This window comes from Amorphotheca resinae (assembly GCF_003019875.1).
Source record: "Amorphotheca resinae ATCC 22711 unplaced genomic scaffold M430scaffold_13, whole genome shotgun sequence".
NCBI classification, from domain to species: domain Eukaryota; kingdom Fungi; phylum Ascomycota; class Leotiomycetes; order Helotiales; family Amorphothecaceae; genus Amorphotheca; species Amorphotheca resinae.
In genome coordinates this window covers 1,075,547-1,091,480 of record NW_020194483.1, presented here as the reverse complement: position 1 = coordinate 1,091,480, position 15,934 = coordinate 1,075,547, and the positions used below count along the sequence as shown (strand labels likewise).

General features: G+C 34.1%; 1 protein-coding gene across 1 annotated transcript; it reads left to right on the top strand.

Moving 5' to 3' along the window:
* Positions 1 to 9,989: 9,989 nt before the first annotated feature.
* On the top strand, positions 9,990 to 10,178 carry M430DRAFT_109647 (hypothetical protein; the record flags this gene model as incomplete). Its single annotated transcript, XM_024861294.1, has 1 exon — positions 9,990 to 10,178. A coding segment is annotated over one exon (189 nt), but the record flags the coding sequence as incomplete, so codon positions are not given.
* Positions 10,179 to 15,934: the final 5,756 nt, after the last annotated feature.

Below are 15,934 nucleotides of genomic sequence, written 5' to 3'. Positions count from 1 at the left end.
TGTATTAGTACTAATTCTTACCTTCTTTAACTATAACTATAAGACAATCTTAGAGATAGACTCCTTTAAGTAGTATATAAGTAAGACACTATTCTAAGTTAACGATAAGAGAGTTATATAACCTTATATATACTTCTTAAAGAAGAATAATCTAGCCGAGTATAATTACAAGATCTATAACAAGAAAATATTAGTAATTATCTATTGTCTTAAGGAGTAGGACTTAAGCTTATAAAGCGTTAAGAGTTTTAAGATTTATATAGACTATAAGAACTTAGAGTACTTTATAATTATCTAAAAGCTAACTAAACAACAAATAAGGTAGTCTCTAGTCTTGTTAAAATATAACTTTATAATCTTATATATTAAAGAAAAGATAAACCTAATAGCTAACGCACTATTATAATAAGACTAGGATATACTGTCTAGCTAAAAAGACAAACGACTATAGTACTATATAATATAGCTACTAAAGCTAAGCTACTTAGTTAACCTCTTAGACAGGCTACTCTTAGGGTAGAGAGCGACAGCTAAAGGAAACCCTTCTTCTTAGAAATTAACGATAGCTACTAAGTTACGCTTATAATCTATAAAGACAACCTACGCTACCCTTATAGAAAGTACTACACTAGCTAGTAATAGGCTAGCGTATACGGCCCTAGAGGTAGAAGACGGCCTAGAGGGGCTCTAGGTAAGGGCCTATATAAAGGATTAAGCGTATAACAAGATAGTCTAGGCGTTAGCCTAAGGTAACTAAGTCTTCTTAACTAAACTTAGGGTTAAAGTGTTAATTATAGAGTATAGCTTAGACTAAGGAAATTAGCTACTCTTCTAAAGTAGACACTAAGTTCTAGATTCTAAAGAGCTTTATATAAAGCTAATCTAACATATATATAACTTAGTCTTAACAAGCTACTTAGGTCGTAAGGTTACGTCTACCCTTATAATACACTAGTTCTTTTAGCTAAGAATACTTAGAGATATCTGTTACTTTATATAAAACTATAATTTATATAGTCGTAATAAGGCTTAAAGAGATTAGAAGTAAAGATTCTTAAAACCCTTACTTATACCTAATTAGATATAAAAAGAAATTTTAATCGACTTTATAGTTAACCTACTTAAGAGTAAGGGTTATATAAACCTTATAGTTATTATAGACTAGTTAAGTAAAGGAGTAATTCTTAAACTAATAGTATAGATTAGAGTAAAGGACGTAGCTAACGCGTTTATATAATACTTCTACTAACATTATAGACTACTATACGTGATCGTGTCTAACAAAGGACTATAGTTTATAAGAATCGTGTAGGCACAGATCTATATATATCTAAAGATCGTATAAAGGTTATTAACTACGTTTTACCTTAAAACAGACAGGTTAATAGAGTGTATAAACTAAATAGTAGAGATATACCTTTATATATTTACAAATTATACTTAAGACAATTAGGCTAAGCTACTACTAACTATAGAGTTAGTAATTAATAATTAAGACATAGTATCTATAAGAGTAAGCCTCTTCTTCTTAACCTATAGGTACTATATTAGCCTAATCTAGACGTTGTATAACCTAATACTATATAGTACTTATAAGAGCCTTGTCTAGTAAGTAGACAATATTATAAGAAAGCTTAAGGACACGACCGAGTAGGTATAAGCGTTAATAGCTATAGCCTAGTAAGTATAAGAGGACTTAACAAATTAGAGGCGCTTATAGGCCGTACGATTTAACGTTAGTAATAAGGTCTAGCTTAACCTATAGAACGTCTATACAAGCCGCCTATTAAAGAAGCTTAATATAAAGTATACTAAGTTTATAGTAATAAAGGTTATAGGTTTATATAGCTACTAGCTTAATACCTTACTAAGGATTTATAACGTATTCTCTTCTAACCTCTTACGCCTAGTGTTGTACGATCCGTTCTTATTATAAGAGGTTACTAACAATTAGCCTAAGCCTATAATTATAAAAAAGAAAAAGAATACTATATTAAAAAGATTATAAGAAAGCGTACTATATAATAAGGCTAGGGTAGCTAAGTATAGTACCTAGTTAAGTAGGTAGGGTATTAAGCCCTTACCTAAGAACCTGTATCTATACTAACCGACACTACTATACTAGTGTTATATAAAGAACAAGAGTAGTAAAAAGAGAGAGAACAGAACACCTAGTAAGGTAGGCGTTATATAATACGCTACTAGGTATAAAGATAAGTTATTATTAGTATTTTCTTTTTTTACTATTGTTTATAGTATATAGAGTTATAGTTATTATAGACGTTATAAGTTATAGATTATTAGGTAAGAGTATAACCTTTTATTATACTAAAAAAAAAGAAGAGAGTAAGAGAAACACTAGCTAAACCCTTACTATCTAGACCTTATAGTACGATTAGGTTATTATATAACCTTAACCCTTTCCTAAGAAAACGTATAACTATACTTACGCCTAGCTTATTGTTGTCGCTCTTCTCTTTTTACTTTAAGGCTAGTAGCCTTAGACGATTATCTAGAGAAGCCTGTTATATACTACTACTATAAGTAGAATACCTTATACTATAGTCCTTTTATTTATAGTTCTTATACGCCTTATTCTAGAATCTAGGTAATACTTAGTAGTTAGAAAAGACTCTTTAGTTGTTTTTATAATATAAAGAATAGCTACTAAAGACAAGTACGCCTATACGCTATATAAGTATCGTATTTATATAAGACAGATAATACGTTTATACTTATACTAGAGTAATATAGTTAAGGCAAAAAGGTACGTTACGCCTTAAAAAGGCTAGGGCTTAATACTACTTGTCTATATAAATAAGTTACGTAAGGACGTAAGAAGAGGCGATATATAAGATTAGGTACTACTAGGTAGTAAAGGCGTTTAACTACGTAATAGTATTATCGACTATATAGATAAGGCTATATACATGTTAGTAAGGGCTAGCTAAAGGTAAGGTGGCGTTATACGTATTCTATAGGTTTAAGGTAGCTATTTTTACTATATATATAAAAAAAAAAAAAAGGGGCTTAGTAATAGGCTAGCGCCCGCGTTAGTACTGTACAAGTTTGTACTAGAAAGAGCTTAACTTACTAATTATTAGGAGCAGCTACTTTAAGACACTTAGTAGTAGGCTAGCGGCTAAGTTAGCGCTATATAGGCTTAAAAGAAAGCTTAACTTACTAATCGTTAAGAGGTAGCTACTTTAGAACACTTAGTAGTAGCTTAATTAATAGATTATAGTACGATTATATAACGTAAGGAGAGGTAGTAGTAAGAGTAGTAGATTAGGTTATTAAGGTTAGGTATAAGAAGAGAAGGGAATTAATTTGTAGTAGTGTAAGGATCGTCTAGATTACTTACTAAAGAGAGCTAATTAAGGCCCTTATATAAAGTACAGGTTATAAGATTAGGCGTTAGTATAAAAAAGAGAGAAAGGGGTAATGTTATAGGTTAGAACCTAGTAAGGGGTTAGTACTAAGTACGTAACTAACCAGACTATTATTACTCTACCCTAATAGTAGAGTTTTCTCCTGCCCCTTACCTTATATAAACCCTTCTCTTTCTTTTCTCTTTAGAGTATTCTCCTTATAGAATAAAACTAACATTTACCTAAGTATTATGTTGTCGGCCCTTAACACCTCTTTAGACTTAGGTAGACGTTGTACTATATTATCTAAGAAAGGCTAAGGATAACGTTATATAACACTAGGTTTAGAACTACGTAAAAGTAGCTTTTCTCTTTTATATAGCTGTTAATATTAGTATTAACTACTATAACCTCGTTAATTACACTCTCTAATAGCTACTTAAAGCTAGTAATTATATAAGGTCTATAACTAATATACTAGAGATAGTGTTTTTAAGTAAAATAAGAGTCTATTAGTCTATATAATAAGTAACCTAAATCTACTAGCGTATAAGTAAAACATTCTTTATTAACTAATATTAATACTAAGAAGAGAGAGTAATCTATTACTTTCTTCTTAAACCTTTACTAGTCCTAGTCTTATACCTTCTTTACCTTTTTTTTACTCTTGTTTATACTTTTAAATAAGAGCTACTCGTTTTTTAAGTTCTCTTCTTCTAGTATGTCTTCTTTGTCTAATAGTTCTTTAATAGCCTAGCGTATTATTATACATAGCCTTAAGGTAGATACTATAACTATTCTCTTAGGTTAGATTAAGCTATTAGGTCTCTAAGCTAGTAGTAAGTAATATTCTTAGGTAAAGTAGTCTTTACTACTATATTATAAGTACTCTCTAGCCGTATAGTACTAGCTAATAACCTTATCTAATACTTACTAAGCTTACTACTATTATTATAGACAAGTAGTAGTAACCCTTGTTATATAAGTTAGTTCTTAGTCTATCTAGTCATTAGGCTAGTTATTCCTTAGAGGTAGGGTATAGTAGGTCTTAGCCTAGTAGCTTGTCTGTCTCTATCTAGGCCTCTTAATAGCGTTAAGGTTATAGCTTATAGTCTTTAAGAGCTTATAAAAGTCTATATATAACGTAAGTATATCTTAGGCCGTAATTACTAGCTTAAGCTTGTCTAATACACTACTCTTTAAGAAAGACTTCTTTACGTTATCGTCTTAACTTAGGCCTCTAGCCTCTAATAGCGTACGCTTAAAGTCTACTAAAAACACTACAAAACTCTAGTTTCTTTACTCTAACTTATATAACTATGTCCTAGCTAACTCTCTTAACTTTATATTATTAAACGCCTACTAAAGTTACTCTAATAGCTTAAAATCTATCTTCTTTTTAACTATTAGTCTATTTTATACATTTAACCTAACCTAAGAGGTAATCTAGGTTAAGGCCTTACTTATTAGTTAGCTATAAACGTACTAGAATCGTACGGTTAGTGTATTATAAGTAAGGTCTACTATAAGCTTAGCTTTAATTACTAAACGCTATATAGTAAACTAGGCTTTAGTTTTATTAAACATAGTAGTATCTAGAAGGAGCCTCTTTTGTTACTTAGCTAGCGGCTTAGCTAGTAGCCTTATAAGGGCAATAGTAACAAGTAATAGTATTAGGACTATAGATAATAGTATTAAGACAGCTAGGATTAGTATAAAGAGTAGTAAGTTTACGTGTTAGGCTACCTAGGCTTAGAGTGTTACAGGTTAGAACCCGGTAAGGGGTTAGTACTAAGCACGTAACTAACTAGACTATTGTTACCCTGCCCTAACAGTAGAGTTTTCTCTTACCTCTTGCCTTATACAAACCCTCTCTTTTCTTTTCTCTTTAGAGTATTCTCCTTATAGAATAAGACTAATATTTACTTAAGTATCGTATTATCAGCCCTTAACATTAGAATACTCTTACCCCTTCTATCTAATTAGAGCTTCTTATAGCTCTGTCGTACAAGAGTATAAGATAGAGCTAGACTACCTAATAATAAGTTTTTAGACACCTTTTACTAGCTTGTCTATAGGACAGGATAACTAAGAGTAGTCGTCTGCTAAATAGAGTTAAGGAGAATAACTAGAGTATAAAGTAGAGTAGTTAAAACAAGTCGTACGATAGCTTTAAGCCTAAGCGGCCTAGTACACTAACCTACTACCCTTTACGCTAATCCTAGCCGCCTTAACGCCTTTGTCTATAGTCCTAGGGTAATCACTTGTTACTACTGCCCTTATAAGGCCGCCGGCTAAGCCGCTAGCTAAGTAGTAAAAGAGGCTCCTTCTAGATACTACTATATTTAATAGAACTAAGGCCTAGTTTACTATATAGCGTTTAGTAATTAAAGCTAAACTTATAGTAGACCTTACCTCTAATACGCTAACTATACGATTCTAGTATGTTTATAGCCGACTAGTAAGTAAGGCCTTAACCTAGGTTACCCTTTAGGTTAGGTCGAACGTACAAAACAGACTAATAGTTAGAGAAGGGATAGATTTCGAGCTATTAGAGTAACTTTAGTAGGCGTTTAATAACGTAAAGTTAAGAGAGTTAGCTAGGATATAGTTATATAAGTTAGAGTAAGGAAACTAGAGTTTTGTAGTGTTTTTAGTAGACTTTAAGCGTACGTTATTAGAGGCTAAAGGCCTAAGTTAGGACGACGACATAAAGAAGTCCTTCTTAAAGAGTAGTGTGTTAGATAAGCTTAAGCTAGCGATTATAGCCTAGGACATACTTACGTTATACGTAGACTTTTATAAGCTCTTAAAGACTATAAGCTATAACCTTAACGCTATTAGAAGGCCTAGATAGAGACAGACAGGCTACTAGGCTAGGGCCTACTATACCCTACCCTTAAGGAATAACTAGCCTAATAACTAGATAGACTAAGAACCGACTTATATAACAAGGGTTACTACTACCTATCTACAACAATAGTAGCGAGCTTAGTAGGTATTAGACAAGGTTATTAGTTAGCGCTATACGGCTAGAGAGTACCTATAATATAGTAGTAAGGACTACTTTACCTAAAAGTATTACTTACTACTAGCTTAGAGACCTAATAGCTTAACCTAACCTAAGAGAACGGCTATAGCGTCTACCTTAAGGCCGTGTATAATAATACGCTAGGCTATTAAGGAACTGTTAGACAAAGAAGACGTACTAAAAAAAGAGAACTTAGAAAACAAGTAGCTCTTGTTTAAAAGCGTAAATAAGAGTAAAAGAGAGGGGTAAAGAAGGCATAAGACTAGGACTAGTAAAGGTTTAAGAAGAAGGTAATAGATTACCCTCTCTTCTTAGTATTAATGTTAGTTAATAGAGAATGTTTTGCCTGTATACTAGTAGATTTAGGTTACTTATTATATAGACTAATAGACTCTTGTTTTGCCTAAAAACACTATCTCTAGCGTATTAGTTATAGACCTTATACGATCACTAGCTTTAAGTAGCTATTAGAGAGTGTAATTAATAAGGTCGTAGTAGTTAATACTAATATTAACGGCTACGTAAAAGAGAAAAGCTACTTTTATATAGTTCTAAACCTAGCGTTATATAACGTTATCCTCGGCCTCTCTTAGATAACACGACACGACGTCTACCTAAGTCTAAAGAGGTTAGAATTAGTAATTAGTTTGTCTAGTACATAAGTTAGGAACTAGACTATTAACTTAGATAAACCCCTAAATTACGTAATGTTGTTAGTAGCCGGGTTCGCGTCTACTATACGATAGAGAGAGAGAAAGAAGAAGCTCTAGGTCTTCTTAGTAAGTATAGCTAATATCTAGAAGGCCTTAGCTACTAAGAAAAAGTCTAACTATTAACTCCTTTTACTTACCTAGTACTAGGAGTTCCTCTTGTTGTTTAATCGTATAAAAGTAGAAAAGTTACTACTACTTTATAATAAGTTAGTTAATTACGCTATTAAGATTAAGAAGACAGACAGAAAGGAATAAGAGATCTTATAAGGGCCCTTATATAGTATGTTAAGGGACGAGCTATTAGTCCTCTAAAAGACCCTAACCGACCTACTAGACAAGTAATTTATCCGGGTTAGTAACTCGCTAGTAGCGGCTCTAGTACTCTTTATATAGAAGCTAGGAGGCAGACTCTAGTTTTGTATTAACTACTAAGGGCTAAATAAGATTACCTAAAAGGACTAATACCCTCTTCTACTAATCTATAAGACCTTATAAAACATTAGATAGGCGAAATAGTTTACAAAGCTAGACGTGATTATAGCCTTTTATAAGATATAGATTACTAAGAGTAACAAATAAAAGACAGCCTTTTATATAAGGTACAGCTTGTACAAGTAGCTAGTAACGCTCTTTAGGCTTATAAACACACTAAGTACCTTTTAGAAGTACATTAACTAGGCCCTTTAGGACTACCTAAACAAGTTCTACTTAGTATACGTAGATAACGTCTTAATCTATTTAAAAAGGACTCTTAAGGAATATAAGGAGTACGTATAAAAGGTACTAGCTAGACTCTAGAAAGTAGGCCTATAGCTTAATATTAATAAGTATAAGTTTAAGGTTAAGTCGACTAAGTACCTTAGGTTTATTATTAAGGCTAAGTAAGGTATATAGATAGACTTAGGTAAGGTTAAGGCTATCCTAGACTAGGAAGTACCTTATATAGTTAAGAGAGTCTAAGGGTTTTTAGGATTTATAAACTTCTATAAGAAGTTTATCTAGAACTTCTCTAATATCGTACGCCTAATTATAGACCTTATAAAAAAAGACAAGGCGTTTAAGTAGATAGAGGACGCTAGAAAGGCCTTTAAACAGCTAAAGAAGATGTTTGTATTAGTACTAATTCTTGCCTTTTTTAACTATAACTATAAGACGATCTTAGAGACAGACTCTTTTAGGTAGTATATAAGTAGGACACTATTTTAGGTCGACAATAAGAGAGTCGTACGACCTTATACGTACTTCTTAAAGAAGAATAATCTAGCTAAGTATAATTACGAGATCTATAATAAGGAAATGTTAGTAATTATCTGTTGTCTTAAGAAGTAAGACTTAAGCCTATAGAGCGTTAAGAGTTTTAAGATTTATATAGACTATAAGAACTTAGAATACTTTATAACTGTCTAAAAGCTAACTAAACAACAAATAAGGTAGTCTCTAGTCTTATTAAAATATAACTTTATAATCTTATATATTAAAGGAAAGACAAACCTAATAGCTAACGCGCTATTACGACAGGACTAAGACATACTGTCTAACTAAGAAGACAAACGACTATAGTACTATACGATATAGCTACTAAAGCTAAGCTACTTAGTTAACCTCTTAGGTAGGCTACCCTTAAGGTAGAGAGTAATAGCTAAAAGAGACCCTCTCTCCTAGAAATCGATAATAGCTACTAAGTTACGCCTATAATCTATAAAGACGATCTATACCGCCCTTATAAAGAGCGCTATACTAGCCGGTAATAGGCTAGCGTATACGGCTCTAGAGGCAGAAGGTAGCCTAAAAGGACTCTAGGTAAGGGCTTATATAAAGGATTAAGTATATAATAAGATAGTCTAGACGTTAGGCTAAGGTAACTAAGTCTTTCTAACTAAACTTAGGGTTAAGGTGTCGATTATAGAGTATAGCTTAGACTAAGGAAATTAGCTACTCTTTTAAGGTAGGTACTAGGTTCTAGATTCTAAAGAGCTTTATATAAAGCTAATCTAATATATATACGACTTAGTCTTAATAGGCTACTTAGGTCATAAGGTTATATCTACCCTTATAATACGCTAGTTCTTTTAGCTAAGAATACTTAGAGATATCTGTTACTTTATATAAAACTATAATTTATATAGTTATAACAAGGCCTAGAGAGATTAGAAGTAAGGATTCTTAAAACCCTTACTTATATCTAATTAGATATAAAAAGAGATTTTAATCGACTTTATAGTTAACCTACCTAAGAGTAAGGGTTATATAAACCTTATAGTTATTATAGACTAGTTAAGTAAAAGAGTAATTCTCGAACTAATAGTATAGATTAGAGTAAAGGACGTAGCTAACGCGTTTATATAATACTTCTACTAACATTATAGACTACTATACGCGATCGTATCTAACAAGAGACTATAGTTTGTAGGAATCGTGTAGGCGCAGATCTACGCGTATCTAAAGATCGTATAGAGGTTGTCGACCGCGTTCTACCCTAAAACAGACAGGTTAATAGAGTATATAAACCAGATAGTAAAGACATACCTTTATATATTTACAAATTACGCTTAGGATAATTAGGCTAAGCTACTACTAGCTATAGAACTAGCGATTAATAATTAAGACGTAGTGTTTATAAGAGTAAGCCCTTTCTTTTTAACTTATAAGTACTATATTAGCCTAATCTAGACGTCGTACGACCTAATGCTATATAGTACTTATAAGAGCCCTGTCTAGTAAGTAGATAATATTATAAGAAAGCTTAAGGATATAACTAAGTAAGTATAGGCGTTAATAGCTATAGCCTAGTAAGTATAAGAAGACTTAACAAATTAGCGGCGCTTATAGGCTGTACGATTTAACGTTAGTAATAAGGTCTAGCTTAATCTATAGAACGTCTATACAAGCCGTCTATTAAAGAAGCTTAATACAAAGTATACTAAGTTTATAGTAATAAAAGTCGTAGGTTTATATAGCTACCGGCTTAATACCTTACTAAAGATCTATAACGTATTCTCTTCTAACCTCTTACGCCTAGCGTCGTACAATCCGTTCTTATTACAAGAAGTAACTAACGATTAGCCTAGGCCTATAATCGTAAGAAGAAAAGAGGAATACTATATTAAGAAGATTGTAAGAAAGTATACTATACAATAGGGCTAAGGTAGCTAGGTATAGTACCTAGTTAAGTAAGTAGAGTATTAAGCCCTTACCTAAGAACCTACGTCTATACTAACTAATACTACTATACTAGCGTTATATAAAGAACAAGAACAGTAAGAAGAAAAGGAACAAAATACCTAGTAAGGTAAGCGTTATATAACGTACTACTAAGTATAAGAATAAGTTGTTATGTATGTTTTTTTTCTTATACTATTATTTATAGCGTATAAAGTTATAGTTATTATAGACGTTATAAGTTATAGATTATAAGGTAAGAGTACAACCTTTTATTATACTAAGAAAAAGAGGAAAGTAAGAGAAACACTAGCTAAACCCTTACTGTCTAGACCTTATAGTACGATTAGGTTATTATATAACCCTAACCCTCTCTTAAGAAAACGTATAACCGCGCTTACGCCTAGCTTATTATCGTCGCTCTCTTTCTCTTACTTTAAGGCTAGTAGCCCCGGACAATTATCTAGGAAAGCCTATTATATACTACTACTATAAGTAGAATACCTTATGCTATAGTCTCTTTATTTGTAGTTCTTATACGCCTTATTCTAGAATCTAAGTAGTACTTAGTAGTTAGGAAAGACCCTTTAGTCGTTTTTATAACATAAAGAATAGCTACTAGAGACAAGTACGCTTATACGCTATATAAGTATTATATTCGTATAAGATAGACAATACGTCTATACTTATACTAAAGTAATATAGCTAAGGTAAAAAGGTACGTTACGCCTTAAAAAGGCTAAGGCTTAATACTACTTGTCTATATAGATAAGTTACGTAAAGACGTAAAGAGAGGTAATATATAAGATTAGGTACTACTAGGTAGTAAGGGCGTTTAACTACGTAATAGTATTGTCGACCGTATAAACAAGGCTATATACGTGTTAGTAAGGGCTAGCTAAAGGTAAGGTAGCGTTATACGCGTTCTATAGGTTTAGGACAGCTATTTTTACTATATATACAAAAAAAAAAAGGCTTAGTAATAGGCTAGCGCCTATATTAGCGCTATACAAGTTCGTACTAAGGAAGAGCTTAACTTACTAATCGTTAGAGACAGCTACTTTAGGACGCTTAGTAGTAGGCTAGCGGCTAAGTTAGCGCTATACAAGCTTAGAAAGGAGCTTAACTTACTAATCGTTAAGGGGCAGCTACTTTAGAACGCTTAGTAGTAGCTTAATTAATAGATTATAGTACGATCGTATAGTGTAAAGAGGGTAGCGGTAAGAGCGGTAGATTAGGTTGTTAAGGTTAGGTATAAAAAGGGAAAGGAATTAATTTGTAGTAGTGTAGAGATTGTCCGGATTACTTGCTAAGAAGAGCTAATTAGGGCCCTTATACAAAGTACGGGTTATAGGATTAGGCGTTAGCGTAAGAAGAGAAGGGGAGGGGTAATGTTACAGGTTAGAACCTAGTAAAGGGTTAGTACTAAGTACGTAACTAACCGGACTATCGTTACCCTACCCTAATAGTAGAGTTTTCTCCTGCCCCTTACCTTATACAAACCCTCTCCTTTCTTTCTTCTTTAGAGTATTCTCCTTATAGAATAAGACCGACATTTACCTAAGTATCGTGTTGTCGGCCCCTGACATTTTAGAGCTATTATACTACTTACCTTAACTACTTTACTTTATACTCTAGTTGTTCTCCTTACCCTAGTTTAGTAGACGACTACTCTTAGTTATCCTAACCTCTAGACAAGCTAATAAAAGGGGTTTAAAAACTTATTATTAGGTAGTCTTACTCTATCTTATACTCTTGTATAATAAAGCTACAAGAAGCTCTAATTAGATAAAAAGGGTTAAGAGTATTCTAATGTTAAGGGTTAACAATACAATACTTAAGTAAAGTCGATTTATTCTATAAAGAGAATACTCTAAAGAGAAAAGAAAGAAAAGGGTTTGTATAAGGCAAGAGGTAAGAGAAAACTCTACTGTTAGGGCAGGGCAACGATAGTCCGGTTAGTCACGTGCTTAGCACTAACCCCTTACCAGGTTCTAACCTGTGACAGTTAGTTCTATATAGCTGTCTCCTAGGTTACGTCTATAGTAGGCCTGTCTGTTCTTTTACTAGAGAGGGTAAGTACTACTACTAATATCGTCTACCTAAAGGTATTATAAGATATTAATCTAATAAAGTAATCCTTTATAGTTTAACAGCGTATAGTATTAGCTATATACCTATAGTATTATCTATTTTTATAATACTATTTATGTTATATACTATATATTATTCTTTTATAAGTATTATATCTATAGTTTATAGTCTGTTTTTACTATTTATAAGTGTTAGAGAGGTTTTAGGTATATACTTTAGTATAATTATTCTAGTTCTATTATACAACCCTTATAAGGGCGCTCTTTATAGGACTTAGTAGTCTATAAACTATACCTCTACTCTTTCTCTTTGTTATTATTATTCTTATTCTTATCCTTTACCTTAGCTTAGGCTAGGGTAGTAAGCTTAAGCTAGATTTCGGCCTAGCGGCTAGTGATCTTAGCCTACCTAAGGGTCCGGGCTTTATTAAGAAGTTAGGCAAAGTAGGTATAAGGCGTAAGTAGCGCTCTTATAGCGCTAACGATAAGGACAGTAGAAACAGGGCCGTAAGGGCTAGGGCTAGGGTAAGGACAAGGGCAGGTAGTAAGGCAAGTAGTAGAGTAGGTAGTAGGCACGTATACTAGGGCTAGGGCTAGTAAGAGGGTAGTAGCTATTAATAGTTAGTTATAGACTTATAATTAGGATATTATAAGGCGTTACTATTAGTGCCTAAGGCGATAGTAGAGAGGGCTACTACATATAGTAAGTTTTCTATCTATATATAATAAGAGTAGTGTACTTATAGTAATAAGGGGAGTAAGAGGCTAAGGCCAGGGCTAGGGCTACTAGGGCTATAAGTACAGCTCTTAAGGCCTATACTAGTAAGACAGGTAGTATAATAGGCAGGCTAAGAAGTATAGGCGCGGCCGTAAATATAGTGTTAATAGTAGATATAAGGGCGGTAGACAGTACTAGTATAGAAGTCTAGCCTATAGCCTGTTAGTTATAGTATACCCTAAATCTACCCTATTAAGTTAACTTATAAAAGGAGTAATAGATCTTCTTACTACTATAGTAGTAATTTATATAGCTCTAACTTAGCTGTCTAAGTACTATAATACACTCTATCTATAAGCTAGCGCTATTTTAATAATAGCTATAGCCTAAAAGGTTTACCTAACCTACGATATAGGCAAGCTCTACCTTTAGGTTACTAGCCTAGTTTTAGTTTAGTAGGTTATAGCCCGGACAGAGAGTCGCCGGCCGCTATAGTACTATAGTAGCGAGGGCTGTTATAGCGTAAGTAGTGTTTAGAGAGAGAGAAGGGAGGACAATAGCCCTAATAGACAGGTTAGTATTACTATACGCTCTGTATTTAAGGTCTTTAGCTAACTTATAGGGTAGTAGAGGTAGCGGCAGTAAGGGTAGTAGTAGTAGTAGCTATAGTAAGGGTAGTAATAGTAAGGGCGATAGCCTTAACAGACAGGTTAGTATTATTATACGCTCTGTATTTAGGGCCTTTAGCTAACTTATAAGGCGACAAGGGCTGTAACGCTAGCTAGGAATACGGCTTTAAAGCTACAAGAGGGAGAGCTAGGGACCGAGCTAGCCTAACTATTAACAGGCCGTTAGCTACGTATACAGTAGTCTATTATAGCTAGAGGTAAGTAGTTACTTACGTACTAGTAAAGGGGTTACTATTATAGGTAAGGGAGGTTAGTAGCCTGTTAGATCCGTTAGTCTCCTTACTCCCTAGATCTAAGGGTTAACTTACTATAAGCCTCTACGAATTATAGTACCCTTAGTAGGCGTAAGAAAGTCCTTCTTAAATCTATCTATCTAGAAACAGTCTATAAGGTTAGAAATAACAGGCCGTAAGTAAGGCTGTATACTAACTTTGTCTTTAGTGTTATAGTTATAGTTAAAGTTATAGTTAAAGTTATAGTTAAAGTTAAAGTTAGAGTTAGAGTTAGTAGTAAGTAAGATAAAGGATCGTTAAGATCGAGTTTCTATATAGCTAACTACTACTATTGTCTCCTTTAACGGTAACAAAGAGATTAATTAAGCCCCTTACAGCTAATAGGAGTACTCTATCTATAAGTAGTGATTTTAATATTACGTGCCGTTACTATTGTCGTCTACGGGTAATAAGAGCCTTAATTGTTCTATAGGTAGCTTACTAATCACATATTTTCGGGTCACGTGTCTAAGCATTACACCCACGCGAGCGAAGCGAGCGATTGCATCCTAGTCTCCAATATCATATCAGTCCCTCCCCTCTCGAGTCTCCATCTCGAAAAGTCCCAGAAGAGTCTGGATCTGAAGTATACAAACCTATCATTCTTTCACAGCTTACGGAGGATGCTTGACAATCCGTCTCTCCTCTTCTCCTCCATCATGGTATCGTAGCTCTTCCATAAGGGCGACCCCAAGGCCCATTTCCTACCTTTTTGCGGAGTGATCCCTCCTACCATATCATAGTCAATATGAAGTCGTTTTAAGGACTTTCATCCCTTTTGTCTCTCGGTAATAGAGACCTGCATGATCCGTCCAGTCCATCCGTCCAGTCATAGCGGGCGCCTAACCGCATTTCACCACCTTGAATCTTTCATCTTTCCTCGACACCGGAATTGCCTTGTGAGTATGGTATTCATAATGGCAAAGAAGAGATCCCCTCGTCAAATGACAGGGTATATCCCATCGCTCTCGCTATAACTGAATAATAATAAGCCCACCAGTCGTTGCTTTCAAAGTATATCTTGAATATCATCCCAAAGCAGACCTCCTCCGCCTGAGCTTATATAGTTAAGGAGTATTTTCTATTCTGATGCACAAGCTGCCGAACCTGCACTTTTTTACAAAAGGAGGTAAAATTTCCCTGCCAACAGAAACTCTTCTACTACCACTCCTCTCTAGTTCCCGTCCAACTTCGGTTCAGTTGCTTTCTTTCAAGATCTCGTACATCTATCTACATACCTCATGCCACTATTTCCCCCTCTGTATGCGCGGATCCAGGGCTTATTCGTTACTGAGACATTGGATTAAAGGTGCTTTACCTGGAAATGGCCGATTTGCATGTGTTTACTTCTAGCCTTCTTTTTTCTGGAATGTTCTGTATATAAGTATAATTCTGTCTCCGATCTCATGGTGTCGTCTCATTGTATACGAACTCGGCCACCTACCTCCTTTTCGCTCTGGTGGTGAGTTGGAGCTCAATATTGCATCATCCGTCGCTTTTGGTCGTGGCCTTTCCTACAAAGTATTTATACTGTTATAGATCGGTCTAGAGTCTAGCTGGGATAAATTGGAGAGTTGAACTGTGTATCTTATTGATTAAATGACCCCTTGGTTTTGCTGGGGGGTCCCACTCTAGAACGAGATAAGGAATGGATCCAAGTTCCAACGGTCCAAAGTGTCGCCAGGCCATGGAATTCTATTCGTTATTCGTTATTTGTGATATGAAATGGTATATGATTACATTTTTGATATCGATATATAATCTATTTTAAATGTACATTGGAGACCCCATGTCATCTTCTCTCGCCTGGGTCAGGGGCGCGCTGTTCGCGTGCAGTCTGCAACGTAGTGTGATTGGCCTCGGCCGCAAATGAAGAACTTCAGAACAT